The sequence below is a fragment of the Octopus bimaculoides genome, chromosome 1 (assembly GCF_046866305.1).
Source record: "Octopus bimaculoides isolate indiv1 chromosome 1, ASM4686630v1, whole genome shotgun sequence".
In the NCBI taxonomy this organism is placed as follows: domain Eukaryota; kingdom Metazoa; phylum Mollusca; class Cephalopoda; order Octopoda; family Octopodidae; genus Octopus; species Octopus bimaculoides.
The window spans coordinates 107,778,485-107,806,195 of NC_142928.1; the positions used below are offsets into that span (position 1 = coordinate 107,778,485).

At 32.1% G+C, this 27,711-nt stretch overlaps 1 protein-coding gene across 50 annotated transcripts in view; it reads left to right on the top strand.

Annotated features, from left to right (window-relative positions):
• LOC106872289 (polypeptide N-acetylgalactosaminyltransferase 1) overlaps window positions 1–27,711 on the top strand; it is a 524,361-nt gene that overhangs the window by 420,335 nt on the left and 76,315 nt on the right. For all 50 annotated transcript variants that reach the window (XM_089355787.1, XM_014919225.3, XM_014919227.3 and 47 more), the window contains one exon: window positions 7,588–7,757. In XM_089355787.1, coding sequence (XP_089211913.1) covers window positions 7,588–7,757 — 170 coding nt within the window. The remainder of the gene's footprint in view (window positions 1–7,587; window positions 7,758–27,711) is intronic.

Below are 27,711 nucleotides of genomic sequence, written 5' to 3' on the forward strand. Positions count from 1 at the left end.
TGATATTGATTTAATCCATGTTTTTGTTCCAATTGCGGTTTACGAGTGAACAACCACCCTGTGAAACTTTAGCTATCATTTCATTTTTATGACAATTGTTTAATATATAATGAGTGCTAGACAGATAGTTATAATGTTGTTGTTGAGAAATATAGATCAATATATTTTATTTTAGCAGCTTGTTTTATAATATTTAAACATGCAAAGGGTTTATTATTTTTAGCCAGAGGAGTTTCTCTGCCTTCTTCTACAAGTTTACAGCTCATTGTACTTGAGAATAGTTTAACAACCTTCCTATAGAACATGACATCATATCAGAATATAATTATCAGAAGTTACAACAGTATATCTATGTTGGTCTTATGATTGCAAGTAATGTTTACATACTATTTGCACTATGGCTTCTTGATCAATATGGCATCTTAGCCCCATTATGTGTTAGCATTCTTGTGTCTTCTCCAAAATGCATTCCTATCTTATTTCTTATTGAACAGGAAAATATAATAGTTAAGTTTTCATCAACTCTGTGATAGCTCAGTTTTTAATGCTGTAATTTACAGCTTAGAGATTTAGGGATGATCTTGTAGTTAGTAAGTTTGTTGGTGGCAAATGAAATAAAAATCTTTTCAATGTGTATAAGTTAGATACTCTGATCTATTCCTGTACTGCAACACTTGTAGATGATTTGTCTTCTGCGTGAAGACAAAACTATAAAACAGTATTAAACTCTCCCTAAATTTTAGGGATGGGTTTAGCTTTAAGGAGTTGATACTCATCAAAGGTGCATATGAGATTTATAATGATAGCTTCAAGTATGCATAATGACCATGAGTGAACCTCTCTGTGACAGTACTAATCAATATTTGTTGTATGTTTCATGTTGGCGATCAAATATTCTGAGAAATTAACCACAGGAGTTGCTGATATATTTCATAACAGTTCTACTCATTGTGTGAGGTTGTGCATATATACACACTAACTCCTCTCTCCATTATGTGTTTTTATGTGTGTGTGTGTATATATATATATATATATATATATATATATATATATATACACACACACACATACATGCAGAGAGAGAGAGAGAGAGAGAGGTAGTTCATTCTGAAATATCTATGAGAGTAATTTTCCATTCATAATTCTTTCTCTTGCCATTGCTTAAGAGAGCTGCTGTATCCATTAAATGTGTTCTTAATTATCTGGGTTGGTAGCATAATTAATGCTGGCTTTATATCAAGTATCACTTCCCAAGTTCTTCAGTGTATTTTTATACTTTACTAATCAAACCATGTTTTCGTATGTGGTAAGCTACTTTTCATGTACATTACCCTGCAAAAGACATATCTTATTAAAAGGTAAAGGTGCAGATATGCCTGAATAGAGAGGGACTTCATTTCATAACCAAATGGTTTCAGGTTCTATCCCACTATGTGGTGGTACATTGAACAAATTCTATTATAGCCTCAGCCTGCCAATGCCTTGCAAGTGAAATTGGTAGATGGAAACCATATGGAAGCCTATCATATTTATACATGTGTGAAAGTTTGCTCGTTATAGCAAAAATGATGTCCTAAAACCACACACACATGCTTGTATGTGAAGCTGTGTCAAGCATCCCCCCCCCCATCTATGGTACTTCATAGCTGCTGTACTCACTGCAAGCAATACCACACATAATACATCCCATACCTTCCCAAACAGTCTCATCCTCCCAAACTACTTCCATTCCTTATCATCCTTGCCCTCACTATTTCAACTAAACACTTCCTTTCTGTGCATTCTGCCACTGCCCTTTTTCTCCTCTGCTAAACTCCATTCTAAACACCTCTCTTATCTGTTATCTTTCTCAATGCCCTCCCATATCTACCATCATGACCCACCTACTATAACCCCTTATGTATCCCTATCTCTTCCTCTCCACAACTCCTATACCTTGCACATCATTCTACTACTTTCACTTCTATTCTTCCTAAGTTACTCATATCTCCCACCTCACTCCTCTGCATATTGATATTTCTCATCGTCTGCACCTCCCACCCTCATTCTTCATTCATTACACTCACCTCCACCTCCACACTTCCTCTTCACCCTCTTATGAAATTATCCACTCTTTCATCCCCTCCTGTAATCCACTAGCCTTGTCTTCTCTTACACACACCATCTTGATATTCTGTGAACACTACCTTCCTCTTATCTCCATCAGTCATATATCTCCTATATAGCAAGAAACATTTTTATGCCACCAGCACTAGTGAGGTCATCATGCAGCTTACAAGAATACAAACCCTAAGGTGGTTGAGTTTTATGCTAGGTCTGGGATCAAAGTATGAGAGAAGGGACCAGAGCAAACAGGTTTCTTTCTCTGTGGAGGAGCCATATAACTACTCACATTATATATATATATATATATAATATATATAATAATTTGAAGATAAGCAACAAAAATTCAATAGGTTATAGCAGTACGTACGTTTCGTACAAGCTCCATTTATTCATGTGGTGAGAACACCACAGAATGTACAATGAAAATGTACTCCTCAGCTGCATAATGGAATTTTTTGCAAACATCCTCAAAATGACTTTCTAAAATGAAATTCCATTATGCAACTGAGGAGTACATTTTCATTGTACATTCTGTGGTGTTCTCACCACATGAATAAATGGAGCTTATACGAAACGTACGTACTGCTATAACCTATTGAATTTTTGTTGCTTATCTTCAAATTTTTATTCACCAAATCTCTTGATTTTGTTTTTGGTTTTTATCCTACCAAATTCTGGTGCCTCATACATTTTAAGTACCACATTTAATCTTTTGATTAAATCTATAATATATATATAATATATATACTTCATTTAATCAAGATACCCTTGGCCTGAAGAGTAGCCTGCGGTATACACCTTGCTTAGATATTTACTACTTCCAAGGTTCCACTTGCTATGAAACCTGTGTAGCCCAGATAGTATCTACTCCATTCCTTAACTCTTTGCATACTTGGTAACCCTGCCTGCCTACCATGAAATATGAAACATCTTTTCAGCTTTCCATACTTCGATACGGTAAAAATCCACAACCTTTCGCCTCAGTAAACCACTATTGTTCCTGAAAGTTGTTTCCTATGGCTTGCTTGAAGCTAACCTTCTTCCTTTCCCTTGATCCTTGGATATTACATTTATATATGTATATACATCATGATGGTGACATATATTTGTGTGTGTGTGTGTACATTCACACATATAGTTTAAAAGATAGGCAGAAAAATCAATAATGCATATTAAATTAATCACCGACCACATCTTCAGATGATATGTTGAAATACAATTTCTCAAAACAATTTTCTCTTTTATATACACATGGAGAAGGGGGGGGGGAATAACACAAGTAATAAGAAAATATAAATATGTCCAAGTAAATATAGCAATGTTCAAGTTAGGTAGTTGTGAAGTCAAGGTGACATATTTAAGAGTAGGTCTTTGGAACAGAATGAGCTTATAGTATGCAAATTAGTTGCCCCAGTTCTCTGAAGCTACTAAATTTAATGTGTATATAGATGGATTGGCTACTTGTTTGTCAGGGATTAGATCTCTGATGAGACCCTACTAATGGTTGAAAATCAATTAAGTTTTCCATCAGTCTTTCAATCTACAGAGAAATTTGAGCAGAATGCAAAAGTCTTCATAAGTCGTCTGCATTCAAAGCCTGCACACTTTGAATACACAATACTGGAAAGAAAATGAAGCGAGCATGCTCTGATGGATGTGCAGGAATGACAAAGTAGAAATATGTTGAGAGAAAAACTGGACTTAAGAGAGAATACTGCACTGGTATGGATGCATGATCCATATGAATGAGGACATCTGCATAAAGAAGTGCCACTCAGTGTGGATGGAGTTTGTGGAAGAGTGAGATTCAAAAAGACATGAGAAGCAATAGTAAAGGCTGATCACAGGACTGAGATGGTTGGCAATATGCAGTGTTCAAGGAGACCCACCCTTCAGAGCAAAACAAAGGTTCCAGAAGCATTCTGTATATATACACAACTGCAACCCCTCACCCTATTTTTCCTCCATCAATCCTTTCCCTACCACTCTCTCATCTCTGTCACTGATCCCTTTATCACTGGCCAGACTAGCATTCTGCTGTTGTAATTAAATAAGAACATGATTACATATTTCATCATCCAAATCTATACAACCAGTTATCTCTCCCACTGCCTGGAACTACTTTCTTTGTCATTCATCCTTTGTTCTTTATGCTGTCTCTCTTCACTCAAATTTTGCATTGATTTCTTTTCTGTGCTACCTATTACTTCCTATTCCATGAGCCACTTACCATTGATACACTCCTATCACCATGTCTTTCATTCTCCTTACACACTGTCTCTCACTCTCACACAATCTTACCACCCAGGCATCACTCTTTCTCGTATCTTTCCTCTTCCTACTGTATTATTGCTATTCTGTTGCTCTTTACACTTTCTGTACTGCCAGTCATCACCTTAGCTCCAACCCATTTATCATTGACCACCTTCTCCCATTGTTATTCATCATTCACTTGCATTCACCCCCTAAACATCTTTAAACATCCCTCACTCTCTCCATACATTCCTGCAACCTCTACCCACCCATCCCATTCTTCTATCCCCAATCTTCTGTTCTCCTTCTTGTCTCATGTGGGCTCATTCTAACATTTCACCATCTTATCTTCCCATCATCTCTACTTCAATCACCCCCACCTATGCTTATGTAATGCAAAGTAACCATGTGTCTACTTGTTCCTACCACTTCTTTCATATTTTAACCTCTCAACACCCAGCATACTATACTCTCATTCAGTTGTAGGGGATCTTAGTTTTGTGAGTTAGTTGGTAACCTCTCAAATGATTGTCACTTGAAAAACGCACTCAGTAAACTAGTTGGCTTTAGGAAGAGCACCCAGTCATAGAAACTGAAGAAAGCATAGTTAAGGTACTCTGTATATCAAGTAGAAGGTGTATTATTATTTTGTTTATAAGTTACACAGGGTTACTATTGTTGTGATCCTGGAGAATTCATGAATACTCTTTCTCTCTCTCTCTCTCTCTCTTTCTCTCTCTCTCTCTCTCTCTTTCTCTCTCTCTCTCTCTCTCTCTTTCTCTCTCTCTCTCTCTCTCTCTCTCTCTCTCTATCTCTCTCTCTATCTATCTATCTATCTATCTTTCTCTCTCATACATACACATATTGAGTTTATGTGTGGTTGATAACAGATTTTCAGGAATAAATTAACATTACAAATAGCTATTGATTGGTTTAAGATTTATTGCTTAACTACTAGATCTTAGTTCTTTTGTTTAACTACTAGATCATAACCCTTTGCTCTAAATCCCCACCCCCACCCAGCATCAGTAGATTGGTAAATTAGAGGTCAGAGATGCAGGAATACATATCTTTATTGTTCGGAGATACTATGTAGCTAATTCTACCTCACAGTTGTAGAAGTTATTTCCCATTGAGTTCCACATCACATGAGTGGAATTCCCTTTCCTAATGAAGCTTGTCACTACAACTTGAAGGTTTATAGCTGTGCATCCAGCTAAGACATGTGTTTGTATATATCTTTGAACTGTTATAAAGTGTTAAAATGCTGCACTGGATGTTAATACTTAGTGAGATTGTTTATGTATTCTCTTGTATAATGGCCATTCTGTTGACCCAATGTACATTTCTCTGAATTGGTAAGTTAACATATAAAGAATGTTGGATTTTAAATATATTGACCAGCTACTGTCTGGTGATTTATTTTCTGATCTGATTAGATATCAGCTAAGGTAGCATGTGTCTGTTTTTATTTCTGGCTTAATGACAGTACAGCCAGACCTTATTATTCTGACAGGAATCTCAAATTTCCTTCAACACTTTCTTTACCCTTTAACATTCAGATTACTCTGTCAAATGTAATGCTTATTTATTCACATTGTTTTGAATTAGTTATCTATTATCTTGTAGCTTCAAGATATCAATGATGTAATTGCCTAGTTTTAGAATGACATTGTAGCATAGGTGTGAGATGCCATATCTAGCAGATAGAATATATGGGCCAGATTTGGCCAGTTTAAAAGCTGAATGGTTAATTAGTTTTTATCTGTTCACTGTAGTATGACAGTCTAATATAAACCCACATTTTATTTTCCATTTCTGTCTTCCCTCTTCCATATTCTCTCTCATTGTTATTTTCTCTACTATCTCTACAGCTGTCTCTATTGTTATACACTTGTTTTCCCTAGCATCAGGCAGCCTGTGTATATGTACTTGCCTTCCATGGCACACATTTGGTTCACAAGATGTAGTTCTGGCAGAAAGCTTCTATCTTAAGTTTTCCCTTGCAGGATTTGCTTGTATGGACTTATGGAATCTGTCTATGTGGTGTGCATTGTCACTTTTCACAACATAGTGAAAACTACAATCGCATACACTAATAACTTAGTGGTATTTCATCCTTTTTCATCTGTTGACTTTCAAGCAGTTACTCATATTTATTGCCTATACATCTTCTAGCAATATAATATCAATGAAGGACCTTCTATGTTGTGGCTCTACCTGCTAGACATTGATGCCAAATCTTCTTCAAGTCACACTCAACCACCTTAATAGGTGTTGTGATGTCATTTGCACCAGTGTAGTTAATAGGAAGAGAAAAGTAATTGCTCATATAATCCTGTGAAAATATCCAAATTTGCAATAAATTTCCCACACATGCTAACCCAGGAAAAAAGGTTAATAAAGGTTTTACTCTCGCTAAAACAACAGTAAATAAGAATTAGTATTGAATCAATATTAATTTATGCAAGTGTAATACATTTGAAATTGTGACATGTAGTGTCATCTCCACATTTTCATATGCATTGTAGGTGCAACTTTCACTTTTCAATATGTACTGAAGGTGTAACTGTCATCCTTCAATTAAATGCTGTCAATAGTAGATGATTATCAGTTCTATAAACATTTATTGGAATACTTCTCCAATATTTGAACTCAGTAACATTATAACTCAATGAATCTGCTATTATTTGTGTAGTGGATCAACAGCTATTCGGTGGAAGATGTGCAGCAACATTGGCGTATCAGACAAAGTACCTTACAGTATCTCTTCTGGCTCTTTACATTCTGAGTTCTAATCCCATCGAGGTCAATTTTTGTCTTTCATTTCTCCAGGGGTCAATAAAATAGAATATTAGTTAAGTACTGGGGTTTATGTTCTTGACTAACACCTACCCTCAACTTTTAAGTCTTGTTTGTATCTCTACTACCAGAAACAGGTATTTATGTAGTATCCCCACTGAATGTTGAAACATTTTTAGTTAAGCAGACTGATCCTGCAGGAGTTCAGTGTCATCTATGGAGACAGTTCAAGGCTGAATGAGTACAAAATAAATACTCTGCTTTGTAGAGTACTCATTTTGATTAATTTTAAGGTGTACTGCAAAGAATTATAAATTGCTGAAGTGTATGTATTTTCTTAAATATACTAATGGTTTTTGTCTGTTTTATTTTGCTTGTTACATGACCTTGAAAATGTTTATAATTTTTACTCCTTATGATTTCCAGGTGCAAGAAAAAAACTTACACCATAGAAAAATATCTAAAAACAAGTATAATTATAGTGTTTCATAATGAAGCTTGGTCTACACTACTACGGACTGTACATAGTATCATCAACAGATCTCCTCCAGAATTATTGGAAGAAGTTATCATGGTAGATGATGCCAGTGAAAGAGGTACAGTTGATTTGTATTTACTCTTATTTTTCACCATGACATTTTTTTTTCTCAAGATGATTATCAGAATTCATAAGAAAAAAAAAAAAGAATAAAATAAAAAATAAAACAAAAAAGAAAATAATTGAAAATTGACATTATATGTGCAAACTAAAAGTTTTATTTTCTCACTTCGCATCTTTAATCAGACGTAGATATTCTGACTAGGGAAATTATGATTGTATAGATCATTTTATGTTCATGCATAGCTAGTGTTTCTAAATTATTTGCTGATAATTATGTCATTAGGGGAAAAATATCATTTGTTTGGTTTTGCATGATAGCCGAACAATGTTTATCGACACATTATCTGAAGCCCTGAGAATACTGTGAAATATTTTTTTTTTAATATTTTACTTCCTGGCATTAAAATATATTATTTTTTTAATTAGGTTAAGTTACTTGAACAATGACTACCTCATGCTATACACACACACACACACACACACACACACACACCTTTCTATTGCTTTCCAAAATCATACGTAATATCTATTCTCATTAATGTCTAACCAAAAGTAAAATGCAGATCATTGCTGATAACTGAATGTAACACTGAACCAGAAATTTTATTATTTTCTTTTCTATATAAATATTTGATTGGAGAGGCAGGTTATTTTCCTTATCAACTTGTTTATTTATTATTTTTTTTCTTTTTGTTTCTTTATGTTTCTATGCATTTAAGTAATGCTAATTCTCATAATCTATTGTATTGTATTGACACCACTAAATACTTGTGTTGTCTTGTACTGAAGGGCATCTCAAATTGGCAGAGCCCACATTATACTGCAAGTGTACTTTGTTTCTTTAATATAATGATACACAAGGTATATGTCCTATAGTGTTGCATAATGCAATTAAAAGTAAATTAATATTTGGTAATTGATGAAATATTCCTTTTGAATTTTTGTGGACCACCTGAAAAAGGTTGTGTCAAATGTGATACATGTCTATTCACATCCTTTTGAGTTCATCATGCATTATCTCATAATTTTAAGATTTTGATGACGTGATTATTTTTAAGACCGACATTGTGAGAAGTTTGGTGTGACTAGTTTGAATATAAAGAAGGTAAAATATTTGGGCTGTGTATGGTTGATTTAAATGCTAAAGGGGTAATAGATAAAATCTATGTGTAGGTGGAGTAAAAAGAAAGCTGTAACTGCATTAGAGGCAATTAATTAGTTAGAATTAGGGCCATAGTTTTAGATAACCAAACACTTATTGTCTTAAGTCCCATAATGTTGACATTGTCAACTGATTTGATATTTGGGGGAAAGAAAGTCTGAAGAGCATGAAGACTTTGTCTTTGTATACTGTATCTAGAGGAAATTATCTTGGAGACTAACTCCAAGCTGTTGTCCACTGTAAGAGAAGTTAAATTCAGTACTTGAAACTAACAAAACATTCATTTAATTTACTTTTACTACCATATACAAATTCAAATTGTTCCGATTTATAACTTGGTGTACCAAGCAGCTGGTCATAGACACAATGCCATATCAGTGATAACATAACTTTTTGGTTCCTTATTGACCCAGCACTCTCCATAGATCCTTAATACTCAATAATCACCTTCAGTCTATCATTATTATGCACCACACACACACACACACACACACACACACTTTCCTTTAGACAAATAAATTCTAAACTTGACATTTCAGCTGGTGTCTTCAAACAATGTACTACTTACTGATTTCATACAACTTATCACCAATCTGTGTACTTCTTACCTTCACTTTGTCTTCACTTTTCACTCTCTCATTTTCCTTACACTTTCTTTTTATTTTTTTCTGTCTATGTATGTAATATCTCTTTATATATATATATATGTGTGTGTATGATATATAATCATGGAGGTGGTTGTATAAACAATATGTAACAACTTAGAGATCAAAGCCACAGAAACTTTAAAGTATTCAATAAACATAAATATATAAATAAAACAGTATTGTTAGCCATCTTTACGTAAAGATAAACTTACAGAGTCAACCATGTTTTATAATGTTGCAAATATAAAAATATAGATAGATATAACCATATGCTACATGTACAAGGGAGAATGTCCATTTGAGGCACTAAGTTACCACTAAAGATGATTGTAATGATTTGCATAAGATGAGATTTAATGGTGTGTACTAGATGGGAATTACTATTTTCTTGTATTTGATGGTTGTCAGATCTGAATCGGATGAAAGGTGAAGAAGCTACAAATGGACAGTAAGAACTGAAACTAAGAAAAATCAATGAGCTGATAGAAACTCTTGGATTGGTATTTAGTTGTTACATACTTGAAATGTGCTTATGAAACTTGGAAATTTTTAAGAAATGTAGCCATTGTCAAATTAATAGTTAGAAGTGTTGTACTTGTTTACTTTTCCTCCAAAATGCTGTTCTTATTGTTGTTGCCGTCTATTTATTTTCAAAACTTATTCTTTGTATTAACTCTTAATGGGTGTCAGATATACAGCAAAGTATGAGTTACTAAGACACTTGAAATGTGATTACTCCTGCTTGTGTAAATGTAAAATATGTCCATTTAGACTTTAAATTAAGATTGGACAACAACAGCAACATTTTAAAGCATCATTATGAACAAATAAGGAAAGAAGACAGCAAGATTTTATTACCAAATTGAATAAGTACAATAGTGCTATTTATTTTATAGTATTTTTTTTTTTTTTTTTTGAAATCAAATTGAAGTTTGAGGAAGCTATTTTTTACCCTTATAAAATCACTTGCAGCAACCTATCAAAATGGGAAATGCTGCACATTTTTGGTTATAAATATATTGCAAATAAAAACAAAAGTAGTATTTTTTATGTTTTAATGAGTTGAAATTTGGTATTCGATGATGGATTTATTACATTGCAATCATATATTATCTAAACCCAAACTGTTGAAGTACCAGTGGAGTACTGGGCTTATTTTAATTCACTATATCCCTCCTCCAAAATCAGTGTTACATTGTTAGAAATCATTAGTGTTAGTATTAATGTTCAAGAAGTAGACTATATTGTGTTTGACTCAATACTTCCTTTCAAATACTTATATAGCAATCTTAGAAGCAAGCCAATGTTGGTAGAACATTTCAACACACCATTTATGTATGCTTGTACGGTCTGTATGTATCTATGTAAGTATGTGAGCATGGTAGTGAAATACAGGCTTCGAATGCAGAATGCTTGTAAAGACTATAAAGAAATTAAGTCAGGAAACGTTGATAGATGTACAGTGTTAGTGTGAATGAGCACTACAAAACAAATGAGCTAAAGAAACAACTAGCTATAAATGGAATCATGTGTTATGGTCAAGAGAGAAGGCTGTGCTGGTATGGCCATGTGTTGCATTTGCAGCAAGTTATAGCAACCTATGGAAGAAAGAAACCAAGTAAGACTTGGACACAAAATGATAGAAGCTGACCTGAAGATACTGCATCTCATGGAGGAGATGATAAAGGACCATGCTGACTGGTGATGTGCAGTTCTAGAGAAAACCCCTCCACTTATAGCAAAACATACTTTGACACAAGGGTAATACTAGAAACCATGGTGTGTGTTGCTTACCAAGCTTAACTGACTGTCCTCCCCATCATTTTCATCTCTTTTAGTTCATTATGAGAAACTTCATTATTAGATGAAAGTAAACTGTAGGTTTTATGTAGATAAGATTTTTTAAATCATTGAAAAAACTAATATACTTATTTAACCATTTCGGCCCGGCTGGTACATATTTGTACCAGTCAAAAATTTTACAACTCAAATCTTTAAAATTCCTATTCTGTGTGATACAGTATAGTATCACTCTGGTTTTTCTGGTATGTATGTAGCATCAGACATATGATCGGAGTGTATGACACTATAATGACAGCTCAAAAGGCTCACATATAACCCTAATCCCTGCCATTACTAACTACTTTTAAGTGTTTATTATTGGTTCTCATGCTTTGGTAAGTTATTTATAAAATTTTCTTCACTGTAAACAAATTTACTTAATTATAAACATATTGTGCATAGTTTATAAGTTTTGGATAGTAATATTCTTGCAACAATGTTGCAATACATATTTCTAAAATTGATAATTTTGAGTGGTACACCCCTGTACCATTGTGGTTTTCTATAGGTACACTCTTGTACCATTGTTTGTTGTATAGCTAAGATTGTTCCAGTTGTGTTATAAACTGTTCTATAGAGAAACTTCATTTTGTTGTGAATCAAACATACATATACAATTTTTCAATCAACCTTCATATTACTCCCTAATATTTGAAATTTTCATTTTTTTTTTTTTTTTTTGCAAGATTCACTGCAGTATTTTGATACAACTGGTACATACATGGTACTTCATCTAAATACAATGGTACATGCATGGTAGATTAGATAACCCAAATGGTACAAATATGTACCAGACTAAAAATAGTGTCTACTTAATTGGCACCATCATAAACTGTCTAATAAGCATCTACACTATATAGTTTTACCAAAATTTTAGAGAAAATGCATGCAAATCTTGAAAAAATTCTGGGTTGAAAGGGTTAAAATCCAGTAGTCCTCTTTGAACAAAATTCAATTGAACCACATTTACATTTTATATGGAAGAGTTATTTTAAACAAAATAGCTAATTTATTGAACAAAAAAAAAAAAAAAAAAGTTGTTTCTAAGATTATTGGTTCTGTTAGACTTATACAAAAATATGCATCACAAGTTAGTTACTTAGTTGCTACCTGACAAATGTCTTATTCTTTACTCTAGCAATTCAGCACTATTATTACAGATCTTTTAATTGTCGTGTTTCACTCAATATGTGAGTCATTTTCTGAAAGTAGAGCATGTTATTTCACTAATCTGTATTATTAAAGCCAGCTGAGGAGGAATTTTTTCTTTGCTTTGTGAAGTCAACACCTACCTACTTTTAACTCCTTAGAATCTTCAAAACTTTTGAATATAACATTGGCTTCTTCAGATCCTACTTTCTGCTTCATTTGTACAAAACTATCATTGATTAAAGTAGTTTCAACAAACATTTGGCTAACTTCTTCAGCTTCTTGTTCAACTGATTTCATATATTCAGTGCTTTTTGCTGGATAATTAGCTTGGGAGAGTAGTGAGTGACATATCATCCATCCAAATAGTTAATATTTCTTCATAGTTGCCATTATTTTACTGCCTGTGCACATTAGTTTAGAAATGCAATGCTCACATGAATTTTAGTTTGTCAAATACATTTTGTTAATTAATTCAATATGGTTTTGTAAGTTGTCAGTGAAAATCCCAGTAATTCTGTGACAGTGTTTTTTTTCTCTTTTTCTCTTTCTTCTTTATGTTTTTATAAAATCTCCAGTTAAGTACTTAAAGCTGTTCTACTTATATAATGTAATGGGATAACAAAAATTTTAATCCTTTAACTGCGAATCAAATTTCATGGTTATTCCAGTAATGATGTTAAATGTGTACCAAAAAAATAGAATTGGTATTTTCTTTTAATTTATGCTGCCTCAATAAAATTGATGTATCTCAACAAAAAAATATTTTAATAAATGACATTCCTCAATGAAAGATAGATTAGTACATAAAACTACTTTCCACAGTTAAAGGTAATGAAATTTTGAGTGGATAAACCTGATATCTGTAGTAAAAGTGTTAAGAAAAAATTGGTTTCTTAGACCTTTAAGAAATTGCAGAATTGCAAAAGAAATGCTATAATATATTCTCTAGAATGCAAGCACAAGCTGAGTGTGACAAACCGACTGCTTTCTTTTGTGAATGCTAATAAAGCATCAAGAGGGTTTCTTTTGAAAGGCTCAAATTTAAGTAGGAAATTCCAGGGAAGGTAGAGCTTTGGGAGTTTGTTTGTTTTTTTTTATGAATTTTTAATGATAAATTATTGCAATACTGTGTTTTGTTAGTTTTAATGGAGGAAATGTAAAATGAAGTTCTATTAACACTGGTGATGTACATGTGCATATACACACAAACACATACAGAGGATGGCTGATTTTAGTTCAGTCATATATTCAGTAATACTCATTCATCTTTTACTTGTCTCAGTCATTAGACTGCGGTCATGCTGGGGTACTACTTAGAAGAATCTTTAATTGAATGAATCAACTTCAGTACTTATTTTTTCTTAAACCTGGTATTTATTCTATCAGTCTCTTTTTGTCAACTGCTAAGTTACAGGGATGTAAATATATGCACGCACACACACGACAAGCTTCTTTCAGTTTTCATCTACCAAATCCACTCACAAGACAAGTCTAAAAAATTCAAAAGCATGTGGCTGGGAAGCAAGCTTCTTATCACACAGCCATGCCTGCACCTATGTTTCTACATACAAAAAAATTTCCCATAATATTCATAATAACATGCACTTTATAACTTTATCATTTATGACTTAACAATCTTATAGTTACATAATTTTAGAATATCTTTCATAGTAAGTAAATAAGTGAAATGTATCAGCTAGTTGGATCTGATGGACACCATTTTTCATTGACCATTGTGCTACTTAGTTTATGAGCAGTACAGTGATATGTTAAAAGAGCAGTTTTGGTATGAATTGAACAGTTTGATTGTGATATTGATCATAACATCAATATCTATTTGAAGGAGGGAACAGTTGAGGAATATCTACTTGAGGTTTTTGATATTTACCATTTTATCAATGTTGAAGGATGAAAATCAAAGATGACCTGGGTGGGTTTTGAATTCAGAACATAAAGAGGTGTAACTGAACACTTTGTGGCACTTTGTCCAGTACTCTTCATTCAGCCCAGTCACTGCCCTCTGTGTAATATTAAGGAAAGCAATCACAGTATGACTTCATAAGCAGCAAACTTTTATACAATTGATATATGTTTGAATCTTTTCATACAAATGTAAGTAGATGTTCACTGTGGCTCTCACCTTTATTTCTATAAGTATTGTAAATGAGAATCTCAATCATTTATTGTACTATCAGTTTCTATTCTGTATGTTAGCAAGAAATAGAAACATTTCTTGAATAATTAATACATTTGTGAAAAATCTTGATCCGTTAATCCTCTTAAATTTGTCTAGGCTAATCATTTGGAAGAATTTTACGTTTTGTTTTTCGTTGTTTTGTGTGTGTGTACACTGTTGTTTATTGAATAGGTTTTGTTTACAGTTTTATTTTCAACCTTTGCATTCTGCTAGGATTGTTTCTTAACCTTCCAGAGTGAATTCAAGTAGCTGTATAAAGTATATATTGTATATTGCCTTGAACAAATATTAGAAATAAATAATTATGTATATCCTGCTGAAGTCAACTTCTTAAAATTTAAGAAAAAGAAGAAACCATGCAATTTTCTGGTTTAATTTGATAGACTTCCTTACATTTACAAGAATTAATGTCTCTTATTGTAAGAAATCAATATCAAGATAAACCAAAGTGTTGTTTTAAGTGCAAGTGTTAGCATGCATGTTAAACTAGATTGTCTGAAATACCTTTATACGGATTTGCATTTAATAGTTCTATCTACATCAGGGTCAATAAAATAAGTTTAAGGAGTAAAAAAAGATCATTTTAAGAGGTTGTGTGGTTTGGCTTAAAATACTTCTTTGCACCATAGCAAAAGAAATCTGTAGTATGTATAAACATCCTATCAATGCTTTACATTCTGTAGGAATTTTATAATTAAAATATAAGTTGACCCTATCAACCATGACTGTGATCAAAAGTGTAATAAGCATGACCATTCCATCTTATTTACAGTCAGTATATTCATGTTCACCATATCCAGTGTGTCTTTCATAAACTGAAATACTTGCTACATAAGGTGATTGTAGATATTCACAACAGTAGAGTTGGATATGAGCAAGGTTTGATTATTTCTTGCAGGTCAAGTAAACACACAGATTTTTTTATTGATGTTAATAGTCATTCATTTGTCTTGTCATGTGTATGTAAAATAAGAATTAAAATTAGAAACAAACTGAATATAATTAAAACAATACAGAGAGGATAAAATGCCATAATAATGTATTATTAAGTTTAGCACTTGAAGGAAAAGTGAAGTGTCTTTGATGTTTCAAACATTTGTCCTTAAAAAGAAAGAAAGGGAACTGAAGAAGACACATAGAGAGAAGGGGGGGTGAGAGAGAGAGAGAAATTCTATAATATAATTGGGTAGAAATGAGAAGAAGATAACAAAGATGAAAAAGAGGATTGTCATTCTATGAGGTAGTCAGAAAGGGAGATGTGGGCAGGTGTGTAGGTGTTTGTATCAACATGTGTGTACTTTTGGTAGCCAGTATGTAGAGATTGCATATATGAGTATGTTTGGTTGGGTGCACATGTGTTTAATGATGTGTGTGTATGTCACATTGGATGGTGTTAGTGTAGGTGAGTTGATATGTGTGTGTGGTGTGTATATATCAGGCTGTAAGGTTGAATGCATGTGAAATATGAATAGCATTTTGTGTTGGCATGTGTGCACATACACATGTGCAATTCAAATGTGTGCATTGGTCAAAGTGTAGCACAGGTATCTGCTCAGAGTATGTACAAGTCTTTGTGATGTTTTGTGTGTATGTTATAAAGAGTTGGCTTTCTGTGTGTTTGTGCAAACAAAAAGTACAATGTGGTTCGGAGTTAAATCTAAGAGAGTACAATCCAATGTGGACAAGATCTTTAGAAAAGAGATAGTGGAAGACAGCTAAAAAAAAAAACAACTTTTTTTGTAAAGACAGGGGACAGAAAGTTGTTGAAAGTATGTATAAAAGAAGTGTGTCTGTGATTTTCTAGGAAATATAAATGGTTAGCAGTTGGGTGATGGGGAAAAAGGGAAGGAAGAAGCTTTATATGTACATAGTATTAAGAGCAGACAATTTGAGGATAGATGTTGGTAGGTGGGTATATGAAGTTAGTGTTATATATATTGTGTTTGTGTAAAGTTTAGCAGCATATTGTTGAGCTTTTTTTCTGTCTTTGATTTAAGCAGAAATTCATATCATTGTTTGTAGAAAGAAAATATAGCAAACTAGTATGAAGGCTATAAATATTTTATTTCGATCATTTTTAAACTACCTAGAATATATAACTAGGCTAGCAATTATCTGTTTTGATTTGGAGCCAGAAACTTAAAAGACTGAAGAAATATGTGCATGGTATCAATTATGTGGTTGATCTGTTCTAATAACTGACAAAATCAAAATACCTTCTTGTTTGCTTATGATTTCTTTTATCTAACCCCAAATTCTTCGGATTGTACTTTGCTAGATAGACTGACACATGTGAATTTGAAACCTCATCATATAAAGCATTGGTGAAATGATTTCATTTTCAGTATACATATGATACTATCTTTTTTTATTTTTTTTAAATGAGTGTTAGTCGTAACCATTATAGATAACCATAAATAATATTTCAATATTTTTCCCTTTTCACGATTAAAGCTAGGTGATGAAAAAATCAATATTGCTGCATTTTACAACATCAGATGCAGGTTGAGAATTAACTTCAGCTCTGGAATTTTTTTTTTTTAAATGTGCGTGTGTATGTGTAATTGTGTGGTTAATAAATCAAAGCTGCTAATCAATACAATGTACTTTCTTCTGTCATGTGGGTTGTATCTAATTGTTACTTTAAGAATATCATTTCTTATTCTTTACTTGTGTCTATATTATGTGTAACTGTGTAATATCCTTTGGCCACATTTAAATTAGCAGTTATGAGATGCAACAGTTTTAAGTATATAACAGTATTTTTTTGTAAGTTGTTATTTCTCAACAAATTATTCTCTTGAGGTAAAAAAAAGGAAAATCTTTATTTAGGTGTTTTCTAAATCATGCAAGAAGCTGACAATATGAAAATTCAGTGTCATCGTTACAAATTTTTTTGAAGCATATATTTTACAGCACAAGCTGAAGTTAAATACCTGTTATAAGAAGAAAATATTTATATATTTAGTACATTTATGAATGTATGTCTGTTTTGGACGAAGTCAAAAACTACAAAACACATCTCCACCCCTACCCACAAAATAATATCATAGATGTTATTCACCATCTCACTGTGAAGGTTTCTATTATATTTTTAGTGATCTATACAGCACCAATGTAAATTATTCATATACATGTACAGTTTAAGAATATTCCAGAAGCCATTAATGCTTCAAATTATGTATCCTGTTATACTCTCATATTTCTTTCCAACTAGATACACTTCTAATGAAAACTTAACTCTTCATTCAATATTTAAAATATAATTCTCTTTTTGACATACCTTCTTATCACATTTTGTAGATATTCATCAGCTAGAAGACTGTAAGCTAGGCAACAATTTAATAAAGTTTAATTTTTACTTAAAATTCCCTTAACTTCTGAAGGATATATGTATCTTAATTTTAGAATAGGTACACCATATACCTCTGTGTCATAGGAGATGACTAAAAAGAGTTGGCATCAAGAAGGAAATCCACCTATAAAATACTCCCATCCAACCTATACCTGCATGAAAACTTCACCATAAAAATGATTTTTTTTTCCCCCTCACTCTTTCTCTTAAATAATCTTTTATCATTATTGTTACAAACACATTGTCAGTTTGTTTATGTTCAATTTCATTCAATATTTAAAATATAGTCCGTATTGTGACCCTTCCTCTGATCATCACCCTTCATGAGCCAGAAAACTATATGCTAAGCGACATTTTAATATGATTTAATTTTTTATTCATTCTGCTACTCAGGTTGCAGTTAATTTCTGTATATTTCTTTTACATCCCCCACCACCACTCTGTATATCAATCATCATTCTTATGTCCACTTTCCATGATGTTATGGGTTTGACAGATCATCATGATCCAAGTTCTTAATGGAAGCTGTAACTCTCATAGACAGATGTTTTTATGTTTAATGTTCGCTTGATTTGTATTAGCTGCATTTCTTGTGGGACCAACACTAAACAGATTATCGTGTACTTAACTCTAAACTTTACAGTATATATTGAGTGCATTCTTCATGGCACAAATACTAGAGAGGTTTTAAAGTATTCAGTGAGACAGAACCAAAAGTACCTCTTAACTCTACTTGTCCTCTGCTCACTTGCCATCACTCTAGAGGTGACACTCAGCAGAGAAGAGAGACACACCATCACAAGAGCGGTTGCTTGAAGAGTACTCACTACCTTAAGATGTGTATGTCTGTTCGAGGCAATGTTACCCATGAGGGAAATAGAAAGTTAATGACAGAAGGGGCAGAATGAGTGGGTGAAAGGTGTAAGAGTATAATGGTAGACATATTGATTGGGGTGAAGACAGTGGGGAAACGAGGGCAATAGTAGAGGTAAGCAAAATGATGTATGACAGGGGAGAGAGAGTGATGGCTGGCAGTACAGAAGGAGTGATGAATCATGAGGTTGCCTTGATTAAGAGAGAACAAGAGCATAAAAAAAGGCATATTATCCTAAACTTTGAGACAGAAACATCAAAAGTGAGACAGATCATGTGATACTGTTCAGTATTTTCTTATCTTTATAAGTGAAGAAGATGGACACAACTTTGGAATTACACTCTAGGAACAAAAAGTGTTATGCATGGATTTTGCTTCACACTAATTCATGGTTCATAAATCTGCTTTAATCACTTGTGATAATGTCAAGACTTATACACAAGTATTCTGTTGATATGTTCACCATGGTAGACAGAAAGTTTGTTATACATAAAGGCATAGCAAAAAGAATTACATGTCCATTCATACATTCAGCTTTGAAATATCATCAACAATGATAGAACTAGAGATACTGGTCATTTTACATTCTTGCAACAATAAGATTTTGTTTTCTTAGTGTCTAGAAGCTACTTCTAGACACTAAAAGACCAAAGCCTTTTTGACACCATCAACAGAACAACGGTTCACAGCCCATGTGGACCTCTAAACTCAAAAGTCCCGTGCATAAAAATTAATACATCAGTATCTCGGGAAACTGATAAGACACTCAAATGGTGGCAAAAATTCATATCATCTATTGAGAAGGGAGGAGAATTCCCGAAGATTAAAGTCTTGTAACAAAGTGGAAAATGAGAAACAGCAATGGTGTTGAGAAGGAAACTAAGAGATTGTGCCTTGCTGCTCACTAGTGTCCAGCACCCTTGATGTACACATCAATATTGCAATTAAATGTATGTGGGTCATATGCTGCTTTGTAAGCTCTTCAGAATAAAACATAAAGGATAAATCAACTCAATTCCAGTTAAGGTTTTAATTTTATTTTGTTGCTAAATTTAAATTAAAACAGTTTCATTATATTGTAGGAACTGTCTGTTCTTCTTAATGATTCTTTCAGTTTGTGTGTCAAAATATATTCAATTCGACATTGTGAAGAAAGTCTAAATAAAAGCTAATCAACCTTTACTTAAAGATGGTAAAATTTTTAATGTCAGAAAATCATTAGAATGGTTGCAAAATATGCAAGCACATTCTCAATTTCAGTTGATAGTTTCAAAACAAAGTGTTGCAGTAGTTTAACTTGATATTAGTTAGATAAACAGTTATTTAAAAAAAAAAAAAAAATAATAATTGAAGTATTCCTTATATTTATTAACAGAGAATTTAATGATGCAGTTTATAACTTAAATATCATGAAGAATATGTTATATAAAAAGAAAGATGTTTGCGGGAACATTTACTGTTATGTTATTTTAAATAGTGTTAAAAAGCATTCACACTTGTCTGGTATGGGAATATCCTTGCTAAAAATGCTTCTGTATGGGTTTCATCCACTTCTAGTCTTTTGGATTGGAGGCTCTCTGCTCCATTGATGAAGTTGCTGATGATTTCTTTGTAACCCACACTCTGTCAACTCTGGTGTGCTCCAAGACTTGGTTTTCTCCTCCTCACTGTTTCTCCTCTATATCAGCAACTTACTTTTACTGTCAACAATGCTCCATCCCATTCCACTCTTTACTCTTCCCTAACCTTCTGCACTTAAGCGTCATATACCTGTGTTGTATGCATATGATGCATGGTTGCAACCTCTGTTGTCTATTTGCAAAATCAGTAATGACTTCATGAACAGGAACCTGGAAAACATTCTCCAATGGAGTCATGTTAATCTCGATACCTTCACTAACACAAAGAAATAATCACTGCACATATCAAGAAAACAATATTGAACCTCACCCACCACCATCCCCACTAAACATGGACAACACTCAATGTTGTTGCTATGAATATTTGGCTTGCACCATCACTGGTCCTTCAGCAAGGCAAAGATAACATCACAATGATTAGCCTTCTAAATCTAGTTCCAAAAAATACTTCAACACCAAACACGTGCTACCTTGCTACTAAGCTCAAGTGAAATATATGTAATATTGCTCTCATTTCTCACACATTCCTGCTAACTACACTCAAACATTGTAGACTACAACCAAGAAGGAAAAGGCTTTGCAATTAATTATGATGTTGCTCCCATCACAATCCAATCCCTGGCCTGTTTTTTTTTTTCTGTAGTGGCCACTATAGAAGCGAAAATTTAGAAAACAGGCCAGAGATTGGATTGTGATGGGAGCAACATCATAACAATTAATTACAAGGCTTTTTCTGCTCCTCAGTTAGTTTCCTTCCATCTCCATTCAAACACACTCAACTTACTCATCATCTCTCCTTCTCATCCACATAGTCTACACTCCCCTCTGGGACCTGCACTAACTACTATGCTTTATCTTTTCTTCCAGAGTATCTATCCCATTTTTTTTTCCTACAGTGGTGATTTCATGCAGTCTAAAAAGACCTGTAAAAACCATAGGCACAACTCCTTCCTGACCAGACCTTAAAATATATATTTATTATTTTATATGTAATTAAGATGTTTATAGTATTTAATTTATACTACTCCTATTGATTTATTGGATAACTGTGCTATTATTTTTGTTTTTAAGCTTCAGTTGTTTTATGCATCTCTTTAAATTTGTTATCTGATATCTTTTTTTATCATCTCTGAATTATAATTTTAAGTCTACTTCCAGATCTTGCTTTATTTATGTTTAGTCTAACAACCACTTATTGGTATTGATAAAACTATCTCAAATATGTTTAGATATGAAAGAAAAGTAAAACTAAATCAAATTGGCAGGTTTTGAAATCAGGATAGTGAACAACTCAACTAGATTTGTCCAGAGTTTTCTTTGTTTTTGTTTTTTTTAGTATCTGGCCTAACTTTATTGTCTTTTAGAGAAAAAATGAAGCTCATTAGTTATAAAGACTGTTTCTATTAATATATTGCAGTTAATGTATGCCTGGGTTTATTTTTCATTTTATGAATTTTGTTCTTAGTGAAAAGGCTAAAACACTAATTTTTGCTTGTGATGGTATTAAAATTTATTTTTGATGAAGTTAATATTTAACTCTAATTGTAAAGGAGCTTTCCTCAGTCTGTCCTATTTTTACTAAATTACTCACTTGAAGTGGCAAAATTTGTTTATTCTTTGAAGAACTATAATTCTATTTCTTCAAAGTTGCCGTTGTGGACTATTTATCTAGAGATACAAATTGTCATTCATAGTTTACCTGTAGTTGCTTGGCAATGTTGCAGTTATCTGGAGATGTAAGTAGCATTGTAGTTATATGTTGATACAAGGACACTGTATTTTATACTGTAGTTATTTAAACCATAGTTGCACGGGTATGTTTTGTCATTGCTTACAGCATAGTATCAGTTACATTTGTTCAGATATAGTTATATAATTATGTGGAGGTATTTGGCTTAGTGGTTGGGTATTACACTCATGATTGTTAGATTGTGGTTTTGAATGCTGGACTGGGCAGTGTGTTCTGTTCTAGAGCAAAACACTTCACTTTTCATTGCTCTAGTCCACTCAGCTGGCAAAAATGAGTAATCCTGTGATGGGCTGGCATCCTAACCAGAGAGGAAATATATATGTCACAGAATCTGGGTAACCAGCCTTATGAGGCACCTGAAGGACTTTGACCTTTTTTGATAATATTATAATTTCACTTAGCAATGTTGCAATTTTGAGAAACATTAGGTTAATTGTAAATACTCATTGTAGTGTAACTGACAGAGTAGTTATCTAAAATAATGGAGTATCCAACGACTAGCCAAGAAGCTAGAGTTTTAAATCTTGTCACCGACACTGCTGAAATATTTTGCTTTCAGCATCCAAGTCAACATATTTCTGAATAAGTATCATGACTTGTATAATTAATTGTTGTAAGAAGTGACAGTACTGTGGAATTAACCAAATAATTTATAGGTTTATACATAGAACTCAGTACCTTCCATGGTAAACCTATATGTGATGGACATTTCTTATCAAAAGGAAGATTTGTTTCTCACTTGCTTAATTATGGAATCAGAGTTAATTACAAGCGCCAAGGACTTTTGTGATTCAAGAAACTAATGTAGAATAACTACAATTCCACATTTTATTATAACTGTACCAACATAAGTAGCTATTCAGATACATACGGATGTAATATTTATCTGCATGTTTCTAATGACTCAGTATTTACTGCATTTCAGGTGTCCTCAAGGTCTTGAACTATTGCATAATTTATTCATTTGGCTCAAAAATTTTCCCCTTCTTCTTTCACTTCTTATACTGTCGACAATTATACTTCAGTTCATGGAAATTGTGTGACTGTGATATATTAGGGTTAGAATTAGTTAAGTTATTTGTATTTTAAGAAATTCTGTCGAATATAATTTATTGAAAAGTCATCATTAAGGAAATCTTCAATAATTAAAAGTTATTTGATGTTGAAAGGTGATTAACAAATTGTTTTTTGTTGATGGTGATTTTTCATTTTTCTTTTATCTTCATAAGGAAATTTCTTTGCTGTCTACTCTTGAAACATGGTACTTCATAACTTTTCATTATTTAAATGTTGATTAAATGTAAAAACAAAATGACTTCAAATTTATCATAATGGATGGGAAAAAATCATTGAAACTGTTGATGTAACAAACAACTATACATCTGTTTAGTGTCATTTTAATAAGATAAGTTCTAATAATATCAGCAATATTCTCAAGCTGAGCTAATGAACTTTCCTGTTTATAGAAACAAGATTGAAATGTTGCCGGCAAATGACCTCAAAATTGTGTGACCTGACCTCATTTCCAAGGTTATTTTAGTAATAAAAAAGAGTTGTTGTGCCAAAAATATAGTTTATTTGGTAGCCTTTATATTGGGTCATCCCATAATGCATTTTTTAATACTCTTTATTTTTCTAAATTAAGATAAACGTTCTTTTTTAATATATATATATATATATATATATATACATGCATACATACGTGTGTGTGTGTATATATATATATATATATATATATATATATATATATCCATGCATATATACATGCGTACAAATACCATTCAAGTACAGTAGTAGTTAAATAATATTCTTAAGGCTGCAATTTACTCACATGCAGCATCTTCAGAGCTTTGTCACTTATTCAGTTCTTAACCAAATTGAAAACTGTTAACATTCTTAAAGAGAGCTGCTCCTTAGCTACATTTTGGCATTAAAAAAATTGAGATTTGGTCCAGTAGAAAAAAGTTTACATCAACATTTGTAGCAACATTATAGGAGAGTAAGTAATGCCTCCAGTCAAGTTTAGATGTAAATAACTTATTTATTTTAAAAGCAAAATATATTTATCTTAGCTTCAATGATAGAAGAAAGCATGAAGAATCTCATAGTTTTGATCCCATGCAGCAAAAAATTTGTATCAAAACAGTTGTGAGGTAAAATATCAAGGCAAAAAATTGGATTGAAGTATAATTAACTGTTTTATTTTAAAAACAAATTATATATTAGTTAAGCTTAAATGGTAGAGCTCAATTTAAGGAATTTCATAGTATCAATCTTATGCAATGAAGTTTTAAAAGAAAAGAGTTATGAGTGTTTATTTCTCAAATTTGAGGGTGATAATATAATTCTATACTTTTTTATGAATATAGTTCTATAAAGGAACTTTTAATATATGTTACCGGCGTCACTGAGGTAAGGAAAAAAAATTATCAATGACACCACTAATTTGCAATTAGTTTAACTATCATCTGTATTAATTAATGCGATTATATCATAAAAAAATAATAAAAAAATATTATTTAGAAATTTTGGCAATCTTTTGTTTTAATTCGGCGTTCAGTAAATTCCATAAAAATTTTTTTATTTTGTGAGTGGAAATGTACATTTTGTTTGAAGCCAGCATAAAGTGAAAGAGAGAGGACATGAACATGTGTATGTGTTGATGAGGAATGCAAAACAGAAAGTGTGTGTTGTATGTATATGAGAGAGTGAGAGTGACAGCATACATTTTTGAATTTTTTCTCACATCTTTTTTCAGTGAATGTGTGAGTGGTTGACTGGGAGAGAGAGAGAGAGAAAGAAGGTGTGTGTGTGTGTGTGTGTGACAGAGCGAGAGAGAGAGAGAGAGACAGCGTAAATTTTATTTAGCTACTTATACATACATGCAAAAAAAATTTACACCAACATTCTCTCTCTCTTTCACACACACATACACAGAGCAAGACACACTATGTCTCTTTCTCTCTTTCTCTCTCTCTCTCTCTCTCTCTCTCTCTCTCTCTCTGGCAGCACCTCTCTCTCACAGAGCAAGACACACCTTTCTCTCTGACTCTCAGTCAAACATGCACTAAAAATAGATGCAAGAGAAAGTAAATATATAAAATTTACACTCTCTCTCTCTCTCTCTCTCTCTCTCTCTCCCTCTCCCTATCTCTCTATCTCTGTGACAACACACACCTCTCTCTCTCTCAGTCAATCACTCAAAAAATACACAAGGAAAAATAAATGAAAAGAATGTACATTGTCACTCACTCACACACAGCACACACCTCTCTCTCTCTCACGCACATACATGCACACACAACACACTCTTTAAATTTATTATTCAACTTTCAATAAAGTAAAATCTTAAATTATTAATTGACACATTATTAATTAGCATAACAGCATAGCCTGGAAAAAAAACATGCTTTTGTTCTGTACATTACTAGATGTAATAACTTGTCCTAAACTTTTCGAGGTGTAGTGACTTGTCCTGTACTTTTCCAGGTTTATGATCTTAAGAATATTATTTCTTTTGCTCATATTTTTCATGTAATATATAAATCAAGCCAAGGAAAAAGCCATTTCCTTCAAAGGGATGGAAAACATCCAATTTTTACTGGTGCTTCTGTTGAATGCCACAAATAAAATGGTATAATTATAATATACAAATATTAAAGGGAGTATAGAAATACAATTGACATATTAAAAATTTATTTACATTATAATATAATTATACTATAAAAAGATATGATATAATAAATAATTAAAACAAATATATATCCAACAATTTGTTTCGACTCACATCCACTAGTGAATTTATAAAAAATTCACATTTATGCATACGAGTCTCCTCAGGGTAATATTTGTACAAAAAACAAAAATCCCATGCAAGGACTGCTAAATCACAAAAGAGACTGATTTAAAATATACCTCTGTTTACAAGCATGAGCATTAATAATTCAAAAATGTAATAAATATAATATGAACAAAAGCAAAATTCAAATAGATAAAATAGTTAAGTAAAGAAAAATTACAACGGCCATAAAATGTTCTTATGCATCTCCAATAATATTAATCTAAAGATATTTAATTGAAAATAATCCCTGGCCTTTTTATTATATAAGTTCTATATGATATGTTAAGAATTTATGGCAGAGTAGGAAATATATTTTATTTCAAATTACTATATACTGTGATGAAAAAATAAATAGATAAGGTCATATTTTATTCAGACACTAAATTCATTAAAAAAAATTTTTAATCAACAATTCATTCACTCAAAAGTTTCTACTCAATACACCGATGTTAAACAAATGTATAAAGTTATAATTATTATAAACGATGCTATTTCTTACATAAAAATGATAATATATAAATAAATAAAGTATCAGAATATTACTTAGTTTTACAGAAGGGAATAAATTAGAGTAAGCCAATAGTTTTATTATTCTATAATTTTTATATGCATATAAGTTCGAAAGAACATAATATGATGATACATACTACAAGAAATATTCGTATATGCATAATTATTCAAAAAGGTATATAATTATATATAATAATTATTCTAATCTATTTATTCGTCGTAATATAAACATTATTCTTAGTAAATAACAGGTATAAAAACACAAATTTACTTCATTTATCAGAGGAAAATACAACCGTAAATCAGTGTTTATATATTTATACATAATTACTTATGGAAAAATAACCGGAACGTACTTATAATAGAAATGTTTTTACTCACGATAGGGCCTTTTATAAAATTATCCATATATTATTATTCGATTTATATAAGTATAATCATTTTATATGAAGATGATAGCATAATTAAAACTTATATCCTAAATTTAACTACAAATATAGTAATATAGTTTACACTTAAGACAAATATACTTTATGGTACTTAATATTAAATTTATAAATTAATCCACTGAAATATTATAGATATCCTCTTTAATATATTAGTTTAAAGCTACAAACCTTTCAGCTAAAATAAAATAACTTACAAATTGTTCAGTATAACAACAAAATTTGGCCTCAAATACAATTACGTGACAATTATGTCGCATTATAAGGTTGGGGAAAATATCACAAGGAAAAAAATTTGTTCACGTCATCTTCCATAACTTTAAAATTTTATCACAACCTAATACAATGATCAATTTTTTAATTTTTTAATTTATTTATTTAAGACATACAAATTCAAATATATGTATATGTACACACACATATATATACATACACACATGTGCATATATACACATACATCATCATCATCGTTTAACGTCCGCTTTCTATGCTAGCATGGGTTGGACGATTTGACTGAGGACTGGTGAAACCAG